The 24,212-nt window shown below is 39.8% G+C and overlaps 1 protein-coding gene and 1 pseudogene across 1 annotated transcript in view; both read left to right on the top strand.

Moving 5' to 3' along the window:
* The window catches only part of SPAG17 (sperm associated antigen 17), a 413,793-nt gene that overhangs the window by 54,546 nt on the left and 335,035 nt on the right, over positions 1-24,212 (top strand). Inside the window, exons 2-3 of the mRNA XM_007950259.1 lie at positions 10,885-11,025; positions 11,843-11,926. Of these exons, the coding sequence (XP_007948450.1) occupies positions 10,885-11,025; positions 11,843-11,926 (225 nt within the window). The remainder of the gene's footprint in view (positions 1-10,884; positions 11,026-11,842; positions 11,927-24,212) is intronic.
* On the top strand, positions 10,366-10,484 carry LOC122150880 (annotated as a pseudogene).

A 24,212-nucleotide genomic window follows, 5' to 3' on the forward strand; every position in this document is an offset into this window, starting at 1 on the left:
TGAAAACTGACTTACAAAATATGCCCAAGGTCATTTGGCTAACAAACTACAGAGGCAGGATTTAGCACCACTCCCGAGCTCTGGGTCTTTACACCAGAACTTCAATAATTTAAATTAGTAATCATGTTTAATGTGTATTAAGACAAAGAAAACCAGCCAGATCATGGGTGGATACAGAGTAAAGCTATTTCTATACTTCTCATCAATGAATGTAACATAACAGTGTCATCTACACATCAAAGGTATAAGCTCTTTTCTTAATTAAAATAGTTCCTCAGAGTCATGCATGATTCCTTCCAAAATGCTGAGTGGGGCTGATAAAATGCCACATACTCAGTCGGCCTTCCCATACTAAGCATGTGTAAAAATTTTCTTTAGTGTGTGGTTTTGGCTGCTAAGTTCAAGAAACATTTATTGAATGCTACTATATGCCAGGCACATGGGTGAAGTAGGAAGTTGTCTGGTGGTATGATTCCAGAGAAACGTTTTCCAGTGGCCCAGCCTACTGCATTTAGTACCACCATTAGGAATACCTCCCTTTCAGTCAGTCTAGGAGTTCAGAAGTCCAGAAAGCCTTGAGAGAAGAAATATTTTTAAACAGTACTAGTCACTAACGCCTTGGGTATATTTGTTTATCAAATTAGAAAATAAGCAATTAAATATCTGAGTTGAATAGGAGTTGATGTAGGCCAATTTTATTTCATCCACAAGGAGAAGGGAATTCCAAAAAGGTCTGTAAGGTAGGAGACAAAGGGCGGATAGCTGGGGGGACTGGGGGAGCCAGAATATAGGAGGAAGCCAAGGAGCCTGCCTAATGTGGAGAGAGGAGTGCACTAAGGGTTGCTATCAAAAATAAACTTCATTAGCCTTACTTCTTTCCTTCCTTTCTTTCCCTTTCTTCCATCCTTCTTCCTTTACTCTCTCCCTCCCTCCTTTTCTCTCTTTCCTTTTAACAACTGGGACTTTCTTACACCTGTTTTAGGTCTAGATCTGTAAAAGTAACCAGATTGATATTTATAATTCAACTACCAAACAACTGATCCATTTTCCAGCTCTGGTGACATAGAGCCTAAGGCATCATTTGACTGCTAACCGGACGGCTGGCAGTTCAAACCCACCAGCCACTCCTTGGAAGGATGATTGGGCAATCTACTTCTGTAGAGATACTGCCTCGGAAACCCAAGGAGGAGTCCCTACAAGCCGAATTGACTCAACAGAAGTGTGTTTGGTTTTACTTTCTTTTTTTGATAAACAAGGGTCTCCATCTCCAGTAAACATTAGTCTGGTGCTGCGTTCTTTCTCCAGCCCCATGTACCACACTACCTCTTGCTCATCATCTCCTTAATCAGTCTTTGTACAAAATCTAAAACCCATTGTCTTCTCATTTGACTATAACTGATGGCTTTTTTTTTTTTTTTTTTTTTTTATGATTGGCAATGGTTATATCTCTTACAGACCTACACTATGTGGTGCAGTGAAATTACTTGGCATGGCTCTTCTAGCCATGGTCTTTGTGACTCCCACCAGATGACGGGGGGGGGGGAACTATGTAAATGTAAGATGTGTGTGGCCCACCAAGGGGATTAGATAGCTTGTTAAAAAATATAAATAGGTTACCTACTACCTTTGTCAGGGTGGGATCATGGAAATAAGGTGTATGGAAACCTAATGTGTGGATTGGTCAGTTTTGTCATTATGTTAGGCTTAAAATGAGCTGTCCCAGAGGCAGAAAGTGGGATCTTACTGCCATCAGAAAGGGAAAACCAGGAGTGGAGCACATCCTTGGACTGAAGATCTCTGTACAGAGACAAGGCAGAGAGACAGCAGCAGCAGTGGCAGCAAACCTGAAAGGGCACGAGACAGCAGCACAGGCTTACGGTCCATGGAGTGGGGAAGCTGAGTGCCTTTGGGCAGAAAGCTTGCTGGCAGAGTGGAGTGCACCTAGGTGCAACTGTCAGCAGAGCTGAAAGAGCTGTGTAACACTTGCCCGAGCAGGACAGAAGCCAGGCCAAAAAAGCCAAGGGCCAAAGGGAGGCATACCTTCAGGCGTAGCTAAAGGGAGGCTGTCCTGATTGAAGAATTATATCCTGAGCACTTCCCTAATAAACCCCATAATCGTGAATATTGTCTGTTTGTGTGTGGCCAGTGCAATAAATTATCAAACCCAGCAGAGAAGGAGTGAGTGCCATGGGATGGATGGTTGGTGTCAGAATTAGTAAAAAGGCTGGAGGGTGGCAGCATGTCTGACTTCCACCTTATAGCAATCAGCTTTGGACTGTTGCTGTTGATCCTTCCCTCTCCTCCTTGTGAAGTTAGAGTAGGTCAGAGGACGCAGCCCCCACGCACTTTGTGCATGCTGGGTCTCAAATTATTCAAAGATAACTCCTTCCACACTCTTACCTTGTCTCCTATAGCTCAGAAAAATTATATATACTATTAGATTTTTAAGCACTGTATATTCACAATTTTGGTCCTCTTTTCCAAGGATATAAAATACTACAGAAATAGTAATTTAGTAAGTTTATTATTAAGAAAGGGAGAATAATTTTGCAAATTGATTGACATTTGCTTTCATGATGCAATTATCAATATTCTATTTTCCTGGTTAACCCACAAATTCTCCACACTTGAAACAGTATGCATGGAATAACCAAGTTTGTTCTAATGACTGATAAGCGTTGAAGCCTCCTAAAATAACATCATTTATGTTAGTAATGATTCTTACCAGGTCCTGTACTCAGAGGTGCTTTATGTAGGTTTTCTCAGTCTTCCCCACAATCTCAAGAGGTAGGTACTGTCATTATCCTCATTTACAAAAGAGGCACAGAGAAGTACAGCTGCCAACCAAAAGGTCAGCTGTTCAAACCCACTAGCTGCGCCACAGGAGAAAGATGTGGAAGTTGGCTTCCATAAAGGTTACAACCTTGGAAACCATAAGCAGTCCTACTCTGTCCTGTTGGGTCACTATGGATCGGAATGAACCTGATGGCAGTGGGCTTTGTGTTTGGTAAAGACAGTACAAGAAATTAGCTAAGTGCATATCCTGGTTGGTTGCATTGTTTATTACACAATATATGCCCATTTTTAACCTTTATTTTCAACTTATTTTACAGTTAGAATCTTTTTTTAACAAATACCATTGTAGCAGCCAGTTCTATGTAATAAAAATATTTCTTCTGCTGGCCAACAGCCCATACTAACACTTCTTTGCTGATGCAGATCCAAGACTTCTTTTGAAGGAAAAACCCTGTATGAGAAAGACATTCACAAATCCCTATCCCTTTGGCAGTAAATCTACTTAACAAAAAGATTATCCTTTCAGCAGAGTATTGACATAAAATACAGGTTTGCATATCTGTCCAGTGTTAAATAACTCTTAATAAAACCTGACTTTTTAAATGTTGCATTGATTTTACTTAGGGCTTTAATACATCTTCTTCTAATAATGGTGTTGATCAGTACTGGCTTGGAGAGCTCATCAGGCCCTGATCAGTTCTGGGTGGAGGACTGTAGGAGTTTCTTGTTACGTGTCTCAGGGCTGCAGGCCCCCTGACCTGCTAGCAAAGTCAGCAGAAGAGAGCATGTGTGCCCCGCTGTTGCATTTGCTCAGACCAGCGTAGGAGTCCCTGGGTGGTACAAACGGTTGACTCACTCAGCTTTTACCTGAATAGTTGGAGGTTTGAATCCACCAGAGGGACCTTGAAAGAAAAGTCTGGAGATCTACTTCTGAAAAATCAGCTACTGAAAGCTGTGGATCCCAGTCAACTGCAACACACGTGGAGTCGCCGTGAATCAGAATCGACTCAACGGCCACTGGTTAATACCATCCTGTTCTACGTGCAAACAGAAGGCAGCCGCAAGCCCATCATCCAAAAGCTCCTTTTACTTGTTTTAGAAATGGTTTTTGCAGTTATATTAGAATATGGAATGCTGAAGTAAAAATTGGAGACTTTGCAATATATGAAAGGAAAATAGTTATAAATCTACTCTGTGTCTCTGGGACAGTAGACTTGTGTGAGACAGCCAGGTTCTCTGTATTTACAAGAATACTTTCTTGCCTTAGGAGACTAGTATGTAAGTGTTTGGGTTAAGACGCCCTCCTGCCAGGCTTCAAATTAGGTGAGGCTGGTAAAGTAAATAAAAAGTAATGGATTGTGTCCATACATGACTTCATTCCATCCTTTGAATGATTTTATCAATAACTACTAGAGGGCAAGACTTAGCAATAATCATGTACCATATATGACTCTAGGTAATAGAGAGATGACTTTATTTCCTAAGGTGTTTGAGGTGGCCAGACCAAACCTCTCTTTCCTCACTGTTGGATATATCCAGTGTAGTTTTTCTCAAACAGTTAATGTTTTCCTTCTCTAGGTTTATGCTACTAATTACACTTCAACTTCTGGAACTGCCTTAAACAAATTCACCCCCAGGTAGGAGCACCACAGGACTCACAGGTGTACTTAATGGAGTCACACACTTTATGCTTTCATTTCTCCCCCGTGATCAACATTTGTTTTCTCTGAACTGAATTTCTCTTGCCTCCCTGTGAACTCAGATTGAAGGGCTTTATTTAACTATCTGTTGTGGTAAGAGATCAGTGGAGACTTGTTTTTCTAGTTTTGCCAAACTTAATTTGTACTCACTTTTTTCAAAACAATTTTCAATTTTCAAACTGCTGCCGCCAATTGGTAAATTTGGAATGTATTTTGTTGTTGTTGTTAGTTGCCGTCAAGTTGGCTCCGACTCGTGGCAACTTTATGTATAACAGAGCAAGACACTGACTGGTCTAGGACTACAGTCATGATCATTGGTATTCTTGACCCCATTTGTTGTGACTATTTTGTCAATCCATGTCTTTGAGGGTTTCTCTCGTTTCCGCTGACCCCCCACTTTACTAACCTCGATGCTCTTTTCTGGCAATGGGTCTTTTGATGACGTGTCTGAAGTAAGTGAGCCAAAAAATCTCACCATTCTTGCTTCTAAGGAGCATTCTGGTTGTATTTATTCTAAGACTGATTTGTCCATTCTTTTTGCAGTCCTGCGTATATTCAATATTCTTCATCACTACCACAATTCAAATGGATCAGTTCTTCATTAGTCTTCTATAACTATCCTAAAATATTAAGAATAGGATTCAGAAATTGTATTTATTTGCAGAACAACATTTATTTAGCTTTTCTTCCTAATTTGGCACAGGAACTTGTGACTTGGTCTTTATTAGGCCACTGTTGTGTGTTTCCTTACGTCTTGCTGCCCCCTGGTGCATAATTCTGGTAACTGCACCCTTCTTTGTAGGCTGTCTCCTTGGAAAGTTGGGCAATCTGCTTCCGTAGTGATACAGCCTCAGAAACCCAAGGAGGGATCGCTATGGGTTGGATCCAACTCCACGGCAGTGGGTTGGATTTTTTGTTTTGGTTCAGTTTGCATTGCTATTGTCTGGCAGGCGTTTCCGTGCTTACTGAGGTCTAGCTATGTGATTAGACAATAAACCGTAAACTGTGAGGAAATCCACCATGGTTTCTATTTTCCCAAATAGATCCAACTTCTGGAGCAGGGGTTTGGTTGGCCAGAAAGGTTAGATGTGAAACTGAACCTAAGCTGTCCTCTTAAGTCCCTTCAGATGGAGAGCTGGGCCTGGAAACCAAGTGGCCCTCACAGAAAGTTCTGAACCTGCACAAATCTAGATCTGCACTAGCCAAGGAAAATTGTCTGAGAGTGACTTTGGGGATCCCAGAACTTTCAGTATAGCTCCATGTATTGGAGGAGCAGGTCCTCTGCTAACCTGTATCCTACAGCAAAAGTAACAAGAGCACTGGGCTTCAGGAGAGAAGAAAACCTTGGGAAAGTTTCTTAACCTCTTTCAGCCTTTGTAAAACTAGCATTTAAAAAATAGATCTAACCGTGCTTTAAGAATTAATATGTATTCTATTTTTGAAGCCTGTTTGTTTTTATAAACTCATATGCAATATAAATCTTCATGTTTTACTTTTACTGTGGCCAAAGTGGCCTATTTGATGTAATTTGAGGACTATGGGAAGGCATTCTGACCCCAAAGACTTGCTCTTAAAACTGTTCAGAAATTATCACAAAATTGTAAACCATGTATGTGGTCTCCATGTGGTTCTGCAAATATGACCTTGAACAAGTGAACTTCACTGGGCCTCTGTTTTTCCATCTGAAAAGCATAAATACACCTATTTCATGGAGTTATTTAGGGATTCAATGAGATAACATATACCTGGCACATGGCCAACTCAAAATAATTATTCATTTCTTCCTCCTTTTTCCTTCTTCTTCTTCTTTTTTTTTTTTTTGGTCTGAAATGGTCAACACTTGCCCTTGACACCAGATAGTAATGAGCAGGTGGTTCAACTACAGCTCCATCTTTCTGAATCATCCCTGAAAGAGAGGCATCCCTTTCCTGTCACCATTAGCTTTCAAATACTGGTAAGGAAACTTGCTGAAGGGAGCTAAGCATGAGAGTAGAGGTGCTCATTAAAATATTTAGTGTAACTGCCAGAAACTTCAAGATATTTCCTGTTCAGGAGCCATGATATACAGTGAGAATGGAAGAGCTTTTCCTTCTTTAATGATGACTATCGTTGCCGCTTTGAATCAACAGACAAGAGAAAACAAAGTCATCCAATGGCAGAAATGGCCAATTTGCTATTTTGAAATTCTGTTTTCTAAACAGTACAGTGCAACTATCATATCTGTTCTTCAGAATCAGGACATTTAGACAACATGCTTTCTATGACTATTAGCAAACAAAAAAAATGGTTTTAAACTAGATATAACAGGAAAACACATAGAGCCACATCTACACGCATGGCACATACACACACACATTTTCGAAGTAAAATATGCATGTTTATATTTTTACAGAAGAGCCCTGGTGGTATAGTGGTTAAATATGTGCTGCTAACTGCAAATCAGTTGGCAATTCAATCCAACCAGCCGCTCAGTGGGAAAAAGATGTGGCAGTCTGTTTCCGTAAAGATTACAGCCTGGAAACCCTATGGAGTAGTTCTGCTCTATAGGGTTCTACAGGGTTGTTATGAGTTGCGATCAGCTTGATGGCAATGGGTATACCTTTACATGGGTATACTTTTACATGCGAGTTTTGGAAATTGGGTGGATTCTGTTACTTAGTTAATAAGAGTTCCATGGAGACAAGACAAATTTAAAAGCGATTGTTACTTGATGTTGTTGTTGTTGTTATGTGCCATAGAGTCAGACCCGACTCACAGCAACCCCTCCTTGGGTTTCTGAGGCAGTATCACTGCAGAAGTAGATTGCCCAATCTGCCTTCTGAGGAGTGGCTGGTGGCTTTGAACCGCCAGCCTTCTGGTTAGCAGTCAAGTGTCTTAAGCACTATGCTACCAGAGCTCCTAGTAAAGAACAATTTGAGCTAAGGTCTTGTCTCTCACCTATACCCTACTTTTGTCATTACCCCGATTATAAACTTACCAGATACCAGAGGGGACTGCATAAAATTATGCATTACATAAAATTTGCCTTACCTTTTCACATCTTCTTAAATATTCTTTTGGTATCCACTGAAAGAACATTTTACTCTGGATAGCTCACTACAGTGGAGCTAGAGAAGCTTTGATATTGCCCTCCCCAAGCCCTTCATTTCTTTTTTTTTTTTTTAATTTTTTTTATTAGGATTTGGGTGAAGATTTACAGAGTAAATTCACTTTTCATACAGCAGTTCACATATACTTTGTCTCATGTCATTGACCAAAATTTACAATGCAGCAGCTCCCCTCCCACTTCCTCCCCATAGTTACCTCCTCCCAGTGTCCATCCCTTCATACTCTTCTGCACCCTGAGCTATCTCCCTGTGCATAAGCAGCCCTTCCTTCTCCCATGATTGTTCTCTCCAGGTCGTGTGTCTACTTGAGGTAAATGTTTAACTCACATGCCTGTACTTTGTTTGGCTGGAAACCACAGTTGTGGGTTCAATTCCAGACCTGAAGGGCAGCTAGGGGCCATAGTCTCAGTGGTTACACCAGGCTCTATTGGACCAGCAAACCTGGTCCCCACCTTCTTTTTTTTTTTGCCTCCAAATGATTTTGAGTTTTGTTCCACATTGTTCTCCCTCTCTATGCAGGATCTCCTACATCCCTTCCAAGTGGATGGCAGTGGTAGCTGGGCACCATCTAGTTCTTCTGGTCTCATAGTTGTATAGGTTGCAGATCGGATGGTGTACCAGTCGCTAGGACTGATTGTTTCCATTAATTTTGGTTTGCTTCTTTCTTCTTGACAAGGAGAGACCCGTTGTTGCATCTAGATGGCAGCTTCCTAGCTTTTAAGGTCCCAGTCGCTACTCGCCAAAGTAGTAGGTGGAACAATGTTTTGTACAGTATGTTATGCCAGTTGAGCTTGATGTCCCCTGCGACTATGGTCCCAAGCCCACAGGATCAACTACTCGGTCCCTCTGGTTAGCTGGCTGTGACCAAGCAATGACCATAACCTTGCCCCTTGTCAGCTCTACTATACACCTGGGAATTCTGATCATTCACATGAACTTATAGGCCCATTGTCTGCCAACCCTGTATATGATCTTGGATACACTCTCCATTTAGACATACCTAATTGTTTAGCTTGTTCACCTATCTATCTGTCCCTATACCCATGTTTGCTTTCACTGACAACTCAGTACTGTATATGCAAAAGGGTTCATATTTATTGTCTGTACTGCCCATGTAACTCTCTATGTCTTTCTCATCCTCAATGCTGCCATATTGGTCACTCACATTTGGTACATTGCCCTTCTCTTCACCCAAATCAATATTTATCTCTATCTACCTAACAGCATTCCCTCCCCTCCCCTCCCACCCCTGGTAACCAACAAAGAAAATGTCCTTCAATAGATAAACCTTTCCTTAACTTTTACAATAACGGACTAATACAATATTTGTCCTTTTGTGACTGACTTATTTCACTCAGCATAATGTCCTCCAAGTTCATCCACGTTATGCGGTGTTTTGCAGATTCTACATTATTCTTTAGCATTGCATAGTATTCCATTGTGTGAATGTACCATAGTTTGGTTATCCATTCCTCAGTTGTTGGACATCTAGGTTGTTTCCAAGTTTTGGCTATTGTAAATAGTGGTACGATGAACATCAGCGTGCATATATCTGTTCTTGTTATGGCTCTCACTTCTTTAGGGTATATACCTAGTAATGGGATGGCTGGGTCAAATGGTATTTGTATTTCCAACTTTTGAAGGAATCGCCATACTGCTTTCCACAATGGTTGTACCATTTTACAGTCCCACCAGCAGTGTATGAGAGTCCCAATCTCTCCACAACCTCGCCAGCATTTGTTATTTTCTGTCTTGAACTTTGATACTAGTGCTGGAGCAAGATGGTATCTCGTTGTTTTGATTTGCATCTCTCTAATAGCTAATGATCGTGAGCACTTCTTCATATGTTTGTTGGCCTCTTGAATATCCTCCTTGGTGCCTTCATTTCTTAAGTGACTGGTGTGACATCCAATATGTTATCTCTGTTTTCTAATAGCTTTATTATATTCCATCTCCCAAGGCTGTTTGTGCTCTAAACCCAACAGCAAACAACCATTGGAATCTAGTCAATTCCTACTCACAGAGAACCCATGCATTAGAGTAGAACTGCTCGGTAGGGTTTTCTTGGCCGTAATCTTTACGGAAGCAGATCCCCATACCTTTCTAAGACAGTGCCACAGGGTGAATTTGAGTTGTCAACCTTTAGGTTAGTAGTCATCTTGCTAGTCCTAACTTGCATGGGTTTGCCTCTTCCCTGAGCACCACATAGTGGATAACTGATTGAGCTCCCCTCTTAATCTCTCCCAGAGAATGTCTTCTTCCCAACAGAAATTATAATTATAATGGAGAGAAAAAGATAGCTGAAAAAAATATTATTTTAGTAACTTTTTTCTTTAAATTATTTGCTGAACAATTTCATGTCCGAGTGTAGTTTTTAGCTTATTTTGGGGGCATGGAAATTAGTGATGACATTCATGTGTTGGTTTAGGTCTAAAGGTATTCTCTAGTTCTGTGCTTTACAAAAACTTCAGGGATTGAATTTCACCTCAAATAATTCAATAGCCCATTTGTCAACTCATTCAATATTACTCAACATTCAACACATATTTATTGAGTGCCTATGATAGTCCAGACACTATTTTGAGTCCTAGGTTACATCCAGGAACAAAAGAAAGATTCCTGCCCTCTTGGAGATTACATCTTAATATACATTTGTGACATATGTTCTATTATTTTCCAACAATACATTATTCTCGGATAACACTCCAGTGAATGTCAGTAATTTGTTTTATTATTATTACACCCTCCTAGTTTTTTTGAGAGTCTATGGCCATACTACCCTGAATGCGCCCGATCTCATTTGATCTCAGAAGCTAAGCAGGTTTGGGCCTGGTGAATACTTGGTTGGGAGACTGCCCAGGAATGCCAGGTGCTGCAGGCTTTGGGAGCTCTGGCAGCGTAGTGTCTAAGGCATTTGACTGCTAACCAGAAGGCTGGCGGTTGAAACCCACCAGCTACTCCTTGGAAGGAAGATGAGGCAATCTACTTCCATGTGATACTGCCTCGGAAACCAAGAAGGGGTCGCTATGAGTTGGGTCCGACTCCATGGCACATAATAACAACCATTTTTTGAGAAAAGTGCTAACCAAGTTGCATGAAATTTAGCACAAGATCGCCCCCTTGTGGACATTTGATCAGGGCCCAACATACCCTACAAGGTCAACCCTGTCTTTAAGGTAGGGTTTATGGAAAAAATTATCCTGTTTTCCAGTGGAAATCTTTGACACAAAATCAGCTAGTCGGGAAAATTTAGAATATCCTTCTTTCTGATTTTGGAACAGAACGATTGGAAGGCCTCCATTGCTTTTGTGGTTGGGAACCAGATTGAAGATGATTTTCTCATAGGAGCTCTCACCCTTGCTGTCCAGGTCCCTCAGCGTAAGCTCTTCAGTGTGGTATCCTGGCAGGACATTCTACAACAGGTAATTGCAACTGCCCACCTCCAAGCCTTTTGAAGACTTTTTCCTTGAAGTAATGAAAGGAAAGTAATAAAACTATTATATTCCTGGTCTGTTTTGTTAAATTTTGGTGAATTATTTTAAGCAAAGGAGCTCTGGTGGCATAGTGCCTAAGGCATTTGATCGGTAACCAGAAGTCTGGTGGTTCAAACCCACCAGCCACTCCTCAGAAGGAAGACTGGGCAATCTACTTCCGTAGAGATACCTCCTCAGAAACCCAGAAACCCAAGGAGGGGTCACTATGAGTCCAATCAACTCCACTGCAGTGAGTTTGATTTAAATAAATAAATAAATAAATAAATAGAATAAATAAATAAATAGAATAAATTTGGATCATTTAATCTGGAACAATTCTTTTTTTGTCCATGAATGTTGCCTGTTCAACATTTATTCGTTTGACAAAAATTTATGAGGCTGTACCAGGCACCATGCTATGTTCTGTGAGGAATTATTTAAGAAAAGTTTAAATAATAATGAAAGACTAGACTATTTAAGGTTCCAGGGAGTCTATGCCTGATTGAAAAATGGAGTCTACAGAGAACCACAGCTGTAAGGAGGTCAGAGGAAAATGATAACATAGAAAAGATCTGTCAGATGGCACAAGCCCGTAAACTTACCAACAGGTCATCGGTGACCATACTTATTTTATCTAGTCGATTAGTGTCTCTCCATTGCTAGGTTCTTCAACATCCTTAAATCACCTAGGCATTTGAAAGTCATATATATCCAAGTATCTGTTAAAGTAAGCATTTCTTTTTCAACATAGATTAATTTCTTACAGATCAATGAGGTAAATGTACTTTTTGGATCTGCAACTAGGAAGGGAAAGAAACAAGCAGGCGGTACCACACCCTTATTTTATGAGGTAGGTGGAAGTACTTATGGAGGATATATTTTTAAAAAAATTCTAATGAGGACAGAGTTAATAATGTTATGTTGTTGTTGTATGATGTCGAGTGGGCCCCAACTCATAGCGACCCCTCCTCGGGTTTCCAAGGCAATATATCACTACAGAAGTAGATTGCCCAACCTTCCTTCTGAGGCGTGGCTGGTGGGTTTGAACCGCCAGCCTTCTGGTTAGCAGTCAAATGCCTTAGGCACTACACTACCAGAGCTCCTTAATAATGTTATAGCCATTCTTTATTTCATTCGTTCTTGAAAGCAAATTCCTGTTACTCATTGTGGGTTAGTGGGTGGGTAGCATTGTTCCTGATGGTGGGCATGTGAGAAATCTGCCTCTCTTTGCAAAATCCCCCCTCTTGGAATAAAATGGTCCTAGATTTTCTACACCATCATTACATCCAGCATAAATCAGAATGTTTTACATGCAAGAGTACTGAGTCATAATTTCACATACAAAAGTATTAAGTCATAGTTTTTAATAATTACGGAGTATATGAGTTGGGGCCGACTTGACGGCACATAACAACAACAACAACAACATATGATGGTGTTAGAGGGAAGTCATATTATTAGTTTTATGTGAAGTATTGATTTTACCAAAGAAACCATGTAAAAATGTCCCAGAATGTGTTTCTTGTACAAGAAGGAGGGATAACTGGAATGGTCAGTTTGTGAACTTAGTGCACATTTTACTTCCCACTTCAACTAATGTGAAACTAACTATACTCTGTGAATTAGTGGTCTGTTTTATTTTGAGCAGCTGCTTAACACAAAAGTCTGGCTTAGCTGACCCAAAGAGTTGCGCAAAAGACTTAGGAATCATGCTCTGTTGAAGGGGATCTCCTTTTATCCTGCCTTGTTGACATCTAACTTACAGTTTGCAAGAAACTATAAAATCTAGTGATTAATTAGAAGATCACTCAGAATTTGTCAGGCACTGTTTTATGGTCCTGCAGACCTAAAACAAAGCCTTTTGGATTTTTCTATGACACACTTGTTTGCATTTTATTTCAGTGATGACTAATAAACTTTTTATGTGTCTCAGGTCTTGGATGATTTCCTAATGGGCTTTTTCATATTGCCTGAGTATTATCTGAACAAGTTTCATTGGATTCATTTAAGATTGTCAGTACTGTGAATTTTATAGCATTTAACTCTTGCTATACTGCTCTCACCATCAAGGCAAACTTATTTTGTGCTGTTAGCGTCAAATAAACTACCTTCCATCTTCTGTTATGATGATTCAAATGTGTGTGCTCCAGTTGAAACATTATGTGATACCTGGATTTAAAACACTGGAATTTTTCTTCTGAAGTGGCCATAGAAATCCATGTCCAACTCTGAGGCCTGGGACCAATTAGCCCCCTCAAAGGACTCTTTCTTCTTCAAAGATGCTCAGTAAAAATCAGACATGATAACAGGCCGGTTTTGATGTATAATCTGGACAGACATTTTGACTTGGATGTGGGATAGCACAGTGTTTCAACTCGAGAGTTAAGTTAGAAAGCCGCTCCTCTCAAATATGTGCTATGACACTCGGTTGCATATTCTTCACCCAGCAGAGGTCCATTTCACATCTGGCACTACCACACTCTTCCAGTGAAACATTCGTACAATAAGCCTCCCACACCCACTTACATACCCTTTTCTGAATGGTTCCAGAAGAAAAGGGAAGGCAGGGTGGAGCACCGTGGAGACTGGACCTTGAGTGCACCAGACATTCATTAACGTCAATTACAGTACCAAAAATCGATAAAGACCATAAAGCTAGTTCAGGGTCCTGGTCAGCGTCAGTCATGAACAGATTGCACTTCTAAAGAAAAGGAGCCAATTTCCAATCTCAGTCCTTCCACACTTAGGACCTGTTCAGAAACTCTGTCACCTGGTACCTCAACCCAGATGAATTGAAAAGCCACTGGCAATGCATACAGAGAAACCAAAGGTAGCTGTGAATGGTGGCTGTTGAAGAGCCCCAGAAGTCAAGATCTTATGGGACCTCTGAACTTTTGAGTTATGTGTGGACAGCCTGTTATGACTATGACTCTGTTTCTATTTAAAATCCCACATGGTCTGCAGCAATAGGGACACTGGTGGCAAGTGTTCTCCTCGGGAGCCGATTTGTTGTTGTTGTTAGGTGCCCTCGAGTCACTTCTGACTCATAGCGCAACCCCATGCACAGCAGAACAAAACACCGCCCAATCCCACGCAAGCTCCATGATCCCTGCTATACTTGAGCCCATTGTCACAGCCACCGTGTCAATCCATCTTGTCGAAGGCCTTCCCTTCTTTCGTCAGCCCTCCACCTTACCAAGCATGACATCCTTCTCCAGGGAATGGTCCCCTCTGACAACATGAGCAAAGTAGGTGAGACGAAGTCTGGCCATCCTCGTTTCCAAGGAGCATCTTGGCTGCACTTCCTCCAGGACAGATCTTTTGGCAGTCCATGGCACCTTCAGCATTCTTTGCCAGCCCCACAACTCAAAAGCATCAACTCTTCTTCAGTCTTCCTTATTCATTGTCCAGTTCTCACATGCATACGAGGCGATTGGAAATATCATGGGTTGTGTCAGGCACACCTTAGTCCTCAAGGAGACATCCTTGCCCCTCAGTACTTGAAAGAGTTCCTTCACAACTGACCTACCCAGTGCTACACATCATCTAATGTCCTGACTGCTGCTTCCATTGGCCTCAATTGTAGAACTAAGCAACGTGAATTCTTTGACAACATCAATCTTTTCTCCATTTATCGTGATGCTGCTTATTGGTCCAGTTGTGAGGATTTTTGTCTTCTTTATATTGAGATGTAATCCATACTGCAGACTGTGTTCCTCAATCTTCATCAGTAAGTGCCTCAAGTCATCCTCACTTTCAGCGAGCAAAGTTGTATCATCAGCGTATCTCAGGTTGTTACTGATTCTTCCTCCAATCCTGATGCCACATTTTTCTTCATATAGTCCAGCTTCTTGTATTATTTGCTCAGCATATAGATTGAATAAGTATGGGGAAAGGATACAACACTGATGTACTCCCTTCCTGATTTTAAACCACACAGTGTCCCCTTGTTCTGTTCGAATGACAGCCTCCTGGTCAAGCTACAGGTTCCTCATGAGTACAGACAAATGTTCAGGAATTCCCATTCTTCTCAATGTTATCCATAATTTGTCATGATCCACACAATCAAATGCCTTTGCATAGTCAATAAAGCACAATTAAAGATCTTTCTGGTATTCTTTGCCTTGAGCCAGGATCCATCTGACAGCAGCTATGATATCCCTTGTTCCACGTCCTCTTCTGAATCCAGCTTGCACCTCTGGAAGTTCTCTGTCAATATACTGCTGCAACCGTTTTTGAATTATTTTCAATAAGATCTTACTTGCATGCAGTATTAATGATATTGTTCTATAGTTTCCACATTCTGTGGGATCACCTTTCTTTGGAATGGGTACAAATATGGATCTCTTCCAGTCAGTTGGCCAGGTAGCTGTCTTCCAAATTTCTTGGCATAACCAAGTGAGTGCCTCCAGTGTGGCATCCGTTTGTTGAAATATCTCAGTGGGTATTTCGTCAATTCCTGGAGCCTTGTTCTTCGCCAATTCCTTCATTGCAGCTTTGACTTCCTCCTTCAGTACCATTGGTTCTAGATCATATGCCACCTCCTGAAATGGATGAAGATTGACCAGTTCTTTTTGGTACAGTGACTGTGTATCCCTGCCATCTTCTCTTGATGTTTCCTGCATCATTCAATATTTTGCCCATAGAATCTCTCAATATTGTAACTCGAGGCTTAATTTTTTTCTTTAATTCTTTCAGCTTGAGAAATGCCAAGCCTGTTTAGGAAGTTAAATTTTCTTTCTCAAAGGGAACTTTTCAGTGGTGAAGAAAGAGTAATCTAACAAAATTGCTTGGGTTACATGGGAATTTCATAGAGATTCTGCTTGCTTTTAGACCTCTGTTTTTGAGGGAGATCTCAAAATAGATGTCATAAAGGCCATACACTGAAACACTTAAGTTTTCTTCTTGTCCTAGGGTTCTCTCTTTGGCTTTAAGTCAGAACCTAGTCATTCTTACTTTAAACACAATTCTAACCAATTTAGCTTTCTGGTTTCTTAGCTGGCAATGGATCAGGAGCAGAAGCAAATTCAAGTGAGACTTCACTCAGATACAGTTCATCCATGAACTGTCAAACAGTGTCAGAACCACATTACATATTTCCAGTAATGATGTGAAGTGTCTGAGCTAGCAAAGACTACATTCCTAAATGGTTTGCTCAAGCTTTCATTTAGATAGTTTGGTGTTGTATACACATAGCCTTATTTTGAAATTGTGTAATTTCCTCTGAAACTTTAGAATTTCATCTAGCCATGGTATTGTATATATGAGATAGTCTATATTTATAAACCACAGTGCTTTGAAAATCTGCTTAAATTTGTGCCAGTGTAATTCCACAGACATAGCTAGAGCCCATTTGTTCATTCACCTTCTCTTTTTGGAAATCTTATTTCTGCTTTAGCAGGAAGTACTTCAAGGATGCATATGGAAATGGGAAAAGAATATTTTCCCTTTGTGTATAGTCTCAGGAAAGAGCTCTGGTAGTGTAGTGCCTGAGACACTTGTCTGCTAACCAGAAGGCTGGCAGTTCAAACCCACCAGCCACTTCTCAGAAGGAAGGTTGGGCAATCTACTTCGGTAGTGATACTGCCTTAGAAACCCAAGGAGGGGTCACTGTGAGTCGGATTTGACTCAATGGCACATAACAACAACAACAACATAGTCTCAGGAATTTTAGCTATTATTTTTATTATTTTATTAAATAGTGAGGATGAAGATAATGACTGTTCCTTGCCACTGGCATTGCATCTAAGCTCCATTTCCAACATGTAATCCTGTTTGAGGAGGTAGTTGTTGTTGTGTTAGGTGCCATCAAGTCAGTTCCAACTCAAAGCAACCTTGTGTACAACAGAATGAAATACTGCTTAGTCTTGTGCCATCCTCAGTCATTGCTATGTTTGAGCCCATTGTTGCAGCCACTGTGTCAATCCATCTCATTGAGAGTTTTCCTCTTTTTCATTGATCCTCTACCTTACCAAGCATAATGTCCTTCTCCAGGGATTGCTCCCTCCTGATAATACATCCAAAGTATGTGAAGCAAAGTCTTACCATCCTCACTTCTAAGGAGCATTCTGGTGTACTTCTTCCAAAACAAATCTGTTTGTTCTTCTAGCAGTCCATGGTATATTTCTTATTCTTTGCCAACACCATAATCCAAAGGCATCAATTCTTCTTCCTTCTTCTTTCTTCCTTATACAGTTTCCACATGCATATTAGGTGATTGAAAATACTATGGCTTGGGTCAGGCGCACCTTAATCTTCAAATGACATCTTTGCATTTTAAAGAAAACTTTAAAGACATCTTTTGTAGCAAATTTGCCCACTGCAGTACATCATTTGATTTCTTGACTGCTGCTTCCATGGACATTGATTATGTATTCTAGTAACATGAAATCCTTGACATCTTCAATCTTTTCTTTATTTATCATGATGTTGGTTATTGGTCCATTTGTGATGCTTTTTGTTTTCTTTATGTTGAGGTGTAATCCATACTGAAGAAGGTAGTCTTTGATCACATCAGTAAGTGCTTCATGTCCTCTTTGCTTTCAGCAATATATATGAGGATGTAGATACATAGGAAAATGTAATGCATATATTGCCTGTATTACATAATGGCCAGTTTTAAAAATTAGAAACAAGTATATTGTTTGTTCAAATACTGGTGTCAGACACTATCTAGATAACGTGGGTTTGGATGGAATATATTACAAAGATTTTAACCTCAAAAAGCTTAAGGCTTAGTTAGGAATATTTATGTCTAGATATGTACCTATCTTATTGTATCTATATCTGTCTGACACATAGCGGGTATTCAATAAATATGTGTTGAATGAGTGAATGACACAATGCAGAAAGATAGTGAAGCTCATGAGGTATGGGTGAAGTGTATGAGAATTCAGAAGAGATGAGATTACCAACAGCTGGGACTGGCCCAGTGAAGGAGCATCCAGAGAACCTTTGGCAGAGGAGGTAGCCATGGGAAGAGAAGGAAGTGGGGGCAGATGATTTTGATTCTTTAAATACATTATCTCAAGTAATTCACATCACAATTCTCAAAGGAAATAGAAGCATCTCCATTGCACATAGGGAAATGGAGGCTTAGAGAAGGTAAGAAGTTTGCTAACTAGAAATTTGAAGAACCCAGATTTAAGCATAGTTCCGCTTTCATACATGTGGTTGCAGTAAATTTGAGTCCAACTCATGGTGACTCTATGTGTGTCAGAGTAGAACTGTGTCCTATAGTGTTTTCAGTGGCTGTGATCCTTCAGAAGTAGATCACCAGGCCTTTCTTCCACGGCATCTTTGAGTGGGCTTGGACTGCCAGCCTTTCAGTTAATAGCCAAGCACATAACCATTTGTACCACCTAGGCTCTCTGCCTGATACATAGGCTCAAGTTGTTGTGTTTGTTTTCACTTTGCCATAAAACCCAGTACTCTGTTACAAGGTTCAAAGATGTCCTTCCTTGGTGGGGGAGGTCTTGATGTTCAGATGTGGGAGAAGGCATACTAAGAAAAAGGAAGAACTTAGGCAAAGGAGCAGAAATGGGAAAAGACCAAACGTGAACTACGTTTGTAGTTTTGTGGCCCAAATATACACTAAATAGGAAAGCTCACTACATTTGAGCATCCTGTATATATTTTAATTACAACCTTAAAATCCTAAAGATAGAAATCTATGAGAAAACATTCCAAATGTTAGACTCATTCTTGAACTTAAATGTATTTGCAAATAGGCACAGATATTTTTCTGTGTACATATGTTTGATGGCCTGTATAGAGAATCTGTTCATTTGCAGGTATACTCAGGCCTGACCAAAAAGAAAATATTGAAGGTTATTCAAAGCCATCTGAAATGTTCCCTATGAGAGAGATCTCTTTCAACCATAATGCAAAGATTCTCCCCCTTGTGATTAAATATAATACACAGTTGTTGTTGTTGTTAGGCACCCTTGAGTTTATTCTGACTCCTAGCAACCCGTGTGACAGAGGAGAACTGCCCCCACAGGTTTTCTTTGCTGTGTTCTTTAGGAATGCAGATCGCCAGGTCTTTCGTCTATGGAGGCGCTATATAGGTTCAAACCACCAACCTTGTGGTTAGCAGCTGAGCCCTTAAATGTTGTGCCATGAGGGCTAACCAAACATTATTATAAGATAGCTGTGTAAATTTCACACTTTGACAATGTGGCTTTAATAAATTAGAAAGAAAAAATTACCAGTTGGTCAAGAATATGTTTATCCATCTTTCTTGAACTCAAGAGTCAACAGTCTTAAAAGTTTTCAGTTCTACTGGATGTCTCTCTTCATTTTATGATGGTGAGCAGCATACCTTTATACTTGGAAATGAGCCTCCATTCATATGATTGGTGTATGCCTGTCTGTGACTTATTCAGAAAGGACAAATTAGGTTACCACTCCTCCCCCTGCTGTAAGAAAAGCTGCTGAGACAAAAATTGTCTGTAGAGAATAAAGATTTTAATATCCTAGTTTATGGCTCACTTATTTTGAAAAAATAATTATCAAAATTTTTACTAAGTAAAGAACTTGGACAATCCTTGGGATTATGCAATAATGGTGCAATTTTAGAAATGCAAATAATTATTATTCTTACCCCTTACTCCTATCAGGAAAAATATAACTTATTTTTAAATGGATATGTATGTAATGAAAATATATAATGCTTTTTTCTATTGTATGTGGGAATTCATTTTAGTGGAAAGATATTTCTGAGATTAGATTTGAGGCTAATGAACCAAATGCAGCTAATAAGATTCAGGATGTAAATGTTACATCTTCAAATCAAATTAGTTTTCACTGCATTTTGAAGACCATTTGCTAGTGCCTGGGGTTCATATCCCCCAAAGTAATAGCTATATTTTTTGTTTCCTATTTCCTGGGTGTGTAGACATATTTCTTAGGTCTTTCCTCCACATGTATTCATAATTCACAAGTAAGATCCCACACTTAACTATAATCCCTCTTGCCACCCTTTTCCAGATTCCAAATATGAAACTAATTTCTTAAACAGTGCCTGGAATTAACAGTCTACTCAGTAGAATTGTAAGCCCGTATTTTGGGGGTGGCCCTTGTCAAAATGAAAAATGGAAAACTCATGCTTCAGAGATAGGAAAAAATAATATGTGAAAACATTTAAGAGGTTTGAAGTTATTAAAATGGCAGATCTACTGGGAACAGAAAGAGCAGTATGTCATGGAAGAAACGAAGGGGAAGGGAGACAGGAAGTATTCTCTGGCCTTTTCAATCTCGAGTTTTAAAACAAAAAAATTCTGGAAGAACTGGAAGATCGCCAACCTAATGCCGTTATTTCATAGAGCTTAGGGACACACCAGGAAATTACAGGCCAGTTAGTTTAACTTCACTTGTAGGGAAAGTATTAAAAACTGCTGCAGGAGATCAAGTAAAAGGATGCTTAGAAAAGCACAGCTTGATTAAGGCAAGCCTGGCCAACGTGGTTTTTCGGAAAGAGAAGGTCATGTCTTAGGAACTTGTTGAAATTCTTTGAAGCTATTATGGCCAGTTCGGTCTTCAAAGAACACAGCTAGGCCCAGAATCTGTGTATCCTTTCCGCTCCATATCAGTCCTTCAGGGATGCCTACAGAACATGGCCCACATCGGGCCCTCAGCGCTCCAGGTTTAGAAACCACTATCAAAATAGCAAGCAGAAAATAACCTCAGATGGAACATTTTAAAAGCTGGAACCAATTAATACGACCTGATATTTATAAACATAAAATAATGAGACTTGGAACAAAACTTAGGAATATTGAGCTGTAACAAAGAAGAACTACTACATTGGGACTATAAAAACACTACAGGAATTATTGTGCCAAAATCTGGCCCTTACAGGCACTTTTCACCCAAAGAAGGGAAGGCAAGGAGAAATTACATTGCTAGAAAAAGAAAGGAAAGGATTTTGAAGAGTAGCAACCGAATGAATTTTCTCAAGATGGGAAAGAAAGAGGCGTCAAATGTGTTAATAAGGTTGAGCCTCGGTGGTTCTGAAGGATGCCAGAGCAGCCCAGTGGAAAAAGCCAATCCAGGCTTATCCCTGAGAAGGCAGACGGTCAGGGGTCCATTGCTTTAGGAATGGGTCCCCACATTGTGTGACTATGTTTGCCTCTCAGATTGGAACCTTGAAGTCCGATATTCAAAAAAAAGTCCAAACCAAAAAAATCCAAATTGTGCCCCAGCTCTTTTACAAACTGGGGTACAGGCAGCTGGCCAAGCCCAAGTGGCAAGTAGTCAGAGGCCCAGGAGGAGGGACATGAACACTGGGGAGATGAGGTTCCAGAGGCAAGCGAACCTGAGATTCAGCAGCAGGAATCCCACCCCAAGGCTGGAGGTGGTGATTAGGACAGTTAGTCGATGGGAGAAGCTCTGTACCAGCTGAGAATCCAGTCAAGGATACCGGGACATGGATCTCAGTGAAGGACAAGACTGAAGCAAGGTTCAGCTACAGAAGAGCAGCCATCACTGCTTCTCCTCCAGACCTGGCCTGGGGTGGGTCCTGGAATATCTCCAATAGCCCAGCCACCATGATTGCAGGGATTTCTGAGAGAAAATTAGGCAGACTACATTCTGTGCCTGTTTCTAAGACTGAATAACCCGCATTTATATGTGATAATAACAATAGTTACCATTTATTGAACACTTAGTTTATGCCAAGTATTCTGGCTAGGTGCTTTGTAGATATTAGCTAATCTTACCTTTTTAACAGGAGCTCTGGTGGCATAGTGCTAACAACCTTGTCAGGAGATTTTACAAGTGATGAAACTGGAGCTCAGACTGGTTAATTTATTGATTCTGAAACCTGGATTCCTTCTACTTGCATCACATAAAAGTTAAGGATAAAATAGTTTAAATTCTGGAAGTGGTTGTTGTGGTTTAGTATTTCTTGATTATAAGCTACTGTTAGTCATTTAGAATTAAGCCTTAAACCTCTCAGTGGTTTTGTGATATGCTTACAACTTTTATTACAACTCGGGCAAAAGCAATGAGCCTATGTCTGCATATGATGAGGACACCAAAGAATTTCACTCGGTATTTTTAGCCACTTAATGAGTGGCTTCTGCCCAAATATTTGGGTCTAACAAGAGTTGTTAATGCTGACAGTTAAGATTTATATGTTAAGATGAATGAATGAGTCTTTTCATTCAGGGAGGATAGAGGGAACATTGCTAAAAAACAGAGAGAACTTAATACACACTCATCATAGATGAAGATGTGGCAAGAAAAAGAAAAAAAAAATCTGTCTGAAATCCTAAGCCATTTAGTGAGAGGTGAATTCATTTCCATTGTACCTTATATCAGTTTTGATGTGATAAATACCAAGTGATTAAATGCACAGATCCAAATAAGAATGTCTGGGCCCGTATCCTAGTGCCACTGCTTACTAGCTGTGTAATCGTGGACAAGACACATAACCCTATTTTACTTCAGTTTTCTCCTTATAAATTAAAAATGTTAGTAAATATAAAACATTCAGCATAGTACCTGACATAGAATAAGTTCCTACTAAAGTTTAGCTTTTTTTTTTTTTTCAATTTGTACTCTCAGTCAGAGTGGATATTGGAGTTTTATACTTCAGGAAGCATGACATTACTAGAAGCATCTATGAGCAGATGTTTAATTAAGTGGACTATAATTAATGAAAAAACAATTTAGGGAAGAAAAAAAGCAAATCAGTGGTCAAAGGGTCTCTTCCATCATGCTAGGTCATTCCATCATACTAGTAACCATGGCCATGATGGAGGCAAATATGAATTCTTTTTTGTTATATCACTTAAGAGGAAAATATGACCAAATATCCTAAGGAAAAAAACAGCAGTAGTAACCATTTCTGAAATAAATAATCATAACAAAATCTTGTATTTATTTAAAAGAGGGTTTCCACAACCACTGTCTCATTAAGTCTTCACACTTTCATGTGAGCTGAGCATGTAAATGGGGATACAGAAATCTTAAATGGTTAATTGATGGTCACCCAGTCAGGAATAAACCAGTCAAACCAAACGCACTGCCATTGAACCGATTCTGACTTATAGTGATCCCCATCTGGTTTCCAAGGTGGTAAATATTTATGAAAGTAGATTGCCTCATCTTCCTTACATGGACCAGTTGGTGAATTTGAACTGCCAGCCTTCTGGTTAGCAGTCAGATGCCTTAGGCATTATACCACCAGAACTCCTTTAGTCAGGTATAAGCAGAGCTAAAATCAATGTTAATTCCCCTGATTAATAGTCCAGAGCTTTCTCTACACCTAGCAAATGGAAAGTCAGTCACATTCATTAAATAATTCTTGTTCACTCATACATTTCTCACAAGATAATTTTAGATGGTTTATGGGTAAATTTTTCTTACATTATTGGGCTGATATTTAATATACACTAGAAAAAATTAAAGTAGTATATTAACTTGCAATTTCTCGAGTGTTGTGGCTTAGGATTGTGCTAATTATTTTTTAAAACTTGATTTACAGTCAGTTTTAAGAAAAACATTAGGTCCATTATAATACAGGTGATACACAGCTTTTCCTCAATTGTAAAAAAATTTTTGACTGAGGTTTATGAAATATTTCATTTTCATAGTTTCTAAAAATATTTGAGTACCTATTTTGTACCAAATATATGGTTGGTTTTATCTTGTTCCATAAAGCAGGTATAATCCCCTGCCCTCATGGATTTACATTAGAGTTCTGTTGGTGCAGTGCTTAAGCCATTTGACAGCAAACAAGGAGGTTGGTGGTTCAAACCCACCAGCCACTCCGCAGGAGGAAGACTGGGCAATCTACTTCCATGAATATTTATTGCCTCAGAAACCCAATGGAGGTTGTTATGAGTCAGAATCAACTTGATGGCAGTGACTTTTGTTTTTTATGGATTTGCTTTTGCATAGGGGAGACAACAATTGAACAATAATTAAGCAAACACATATATACACAATTATAAATTGAGATCATTGCTTTATATCAGAGAAAACTGCAAGGGAAAATATTTTAGATTGAGTATTTGGAGAAGAATAGAAGTATGAAAAAGAGGAAACTGACAAGAGTGGAGAAATATATTCCAGCAGACAGAATAGCACGGTCAAAGATTTTGAAGCAGGAAAGATCACATGTGTTA

Source organism: Orycteropus afer, unplaced genomic scaffold, assembly GCF_000298275.1.
Source record: "Orycteropus afer afer isolate SDZICR_OR568_19922 unplaced genomic scaffold, OryAfe1.0 scaffold00010, whole genome shotgun sequence".
Lineage (NCBI taxonomy): Eukaryota > Metazoa > Chordata > Mammalia > Tubulidentata > Orycteropodidae > Orycteropus > Orycteropus afer.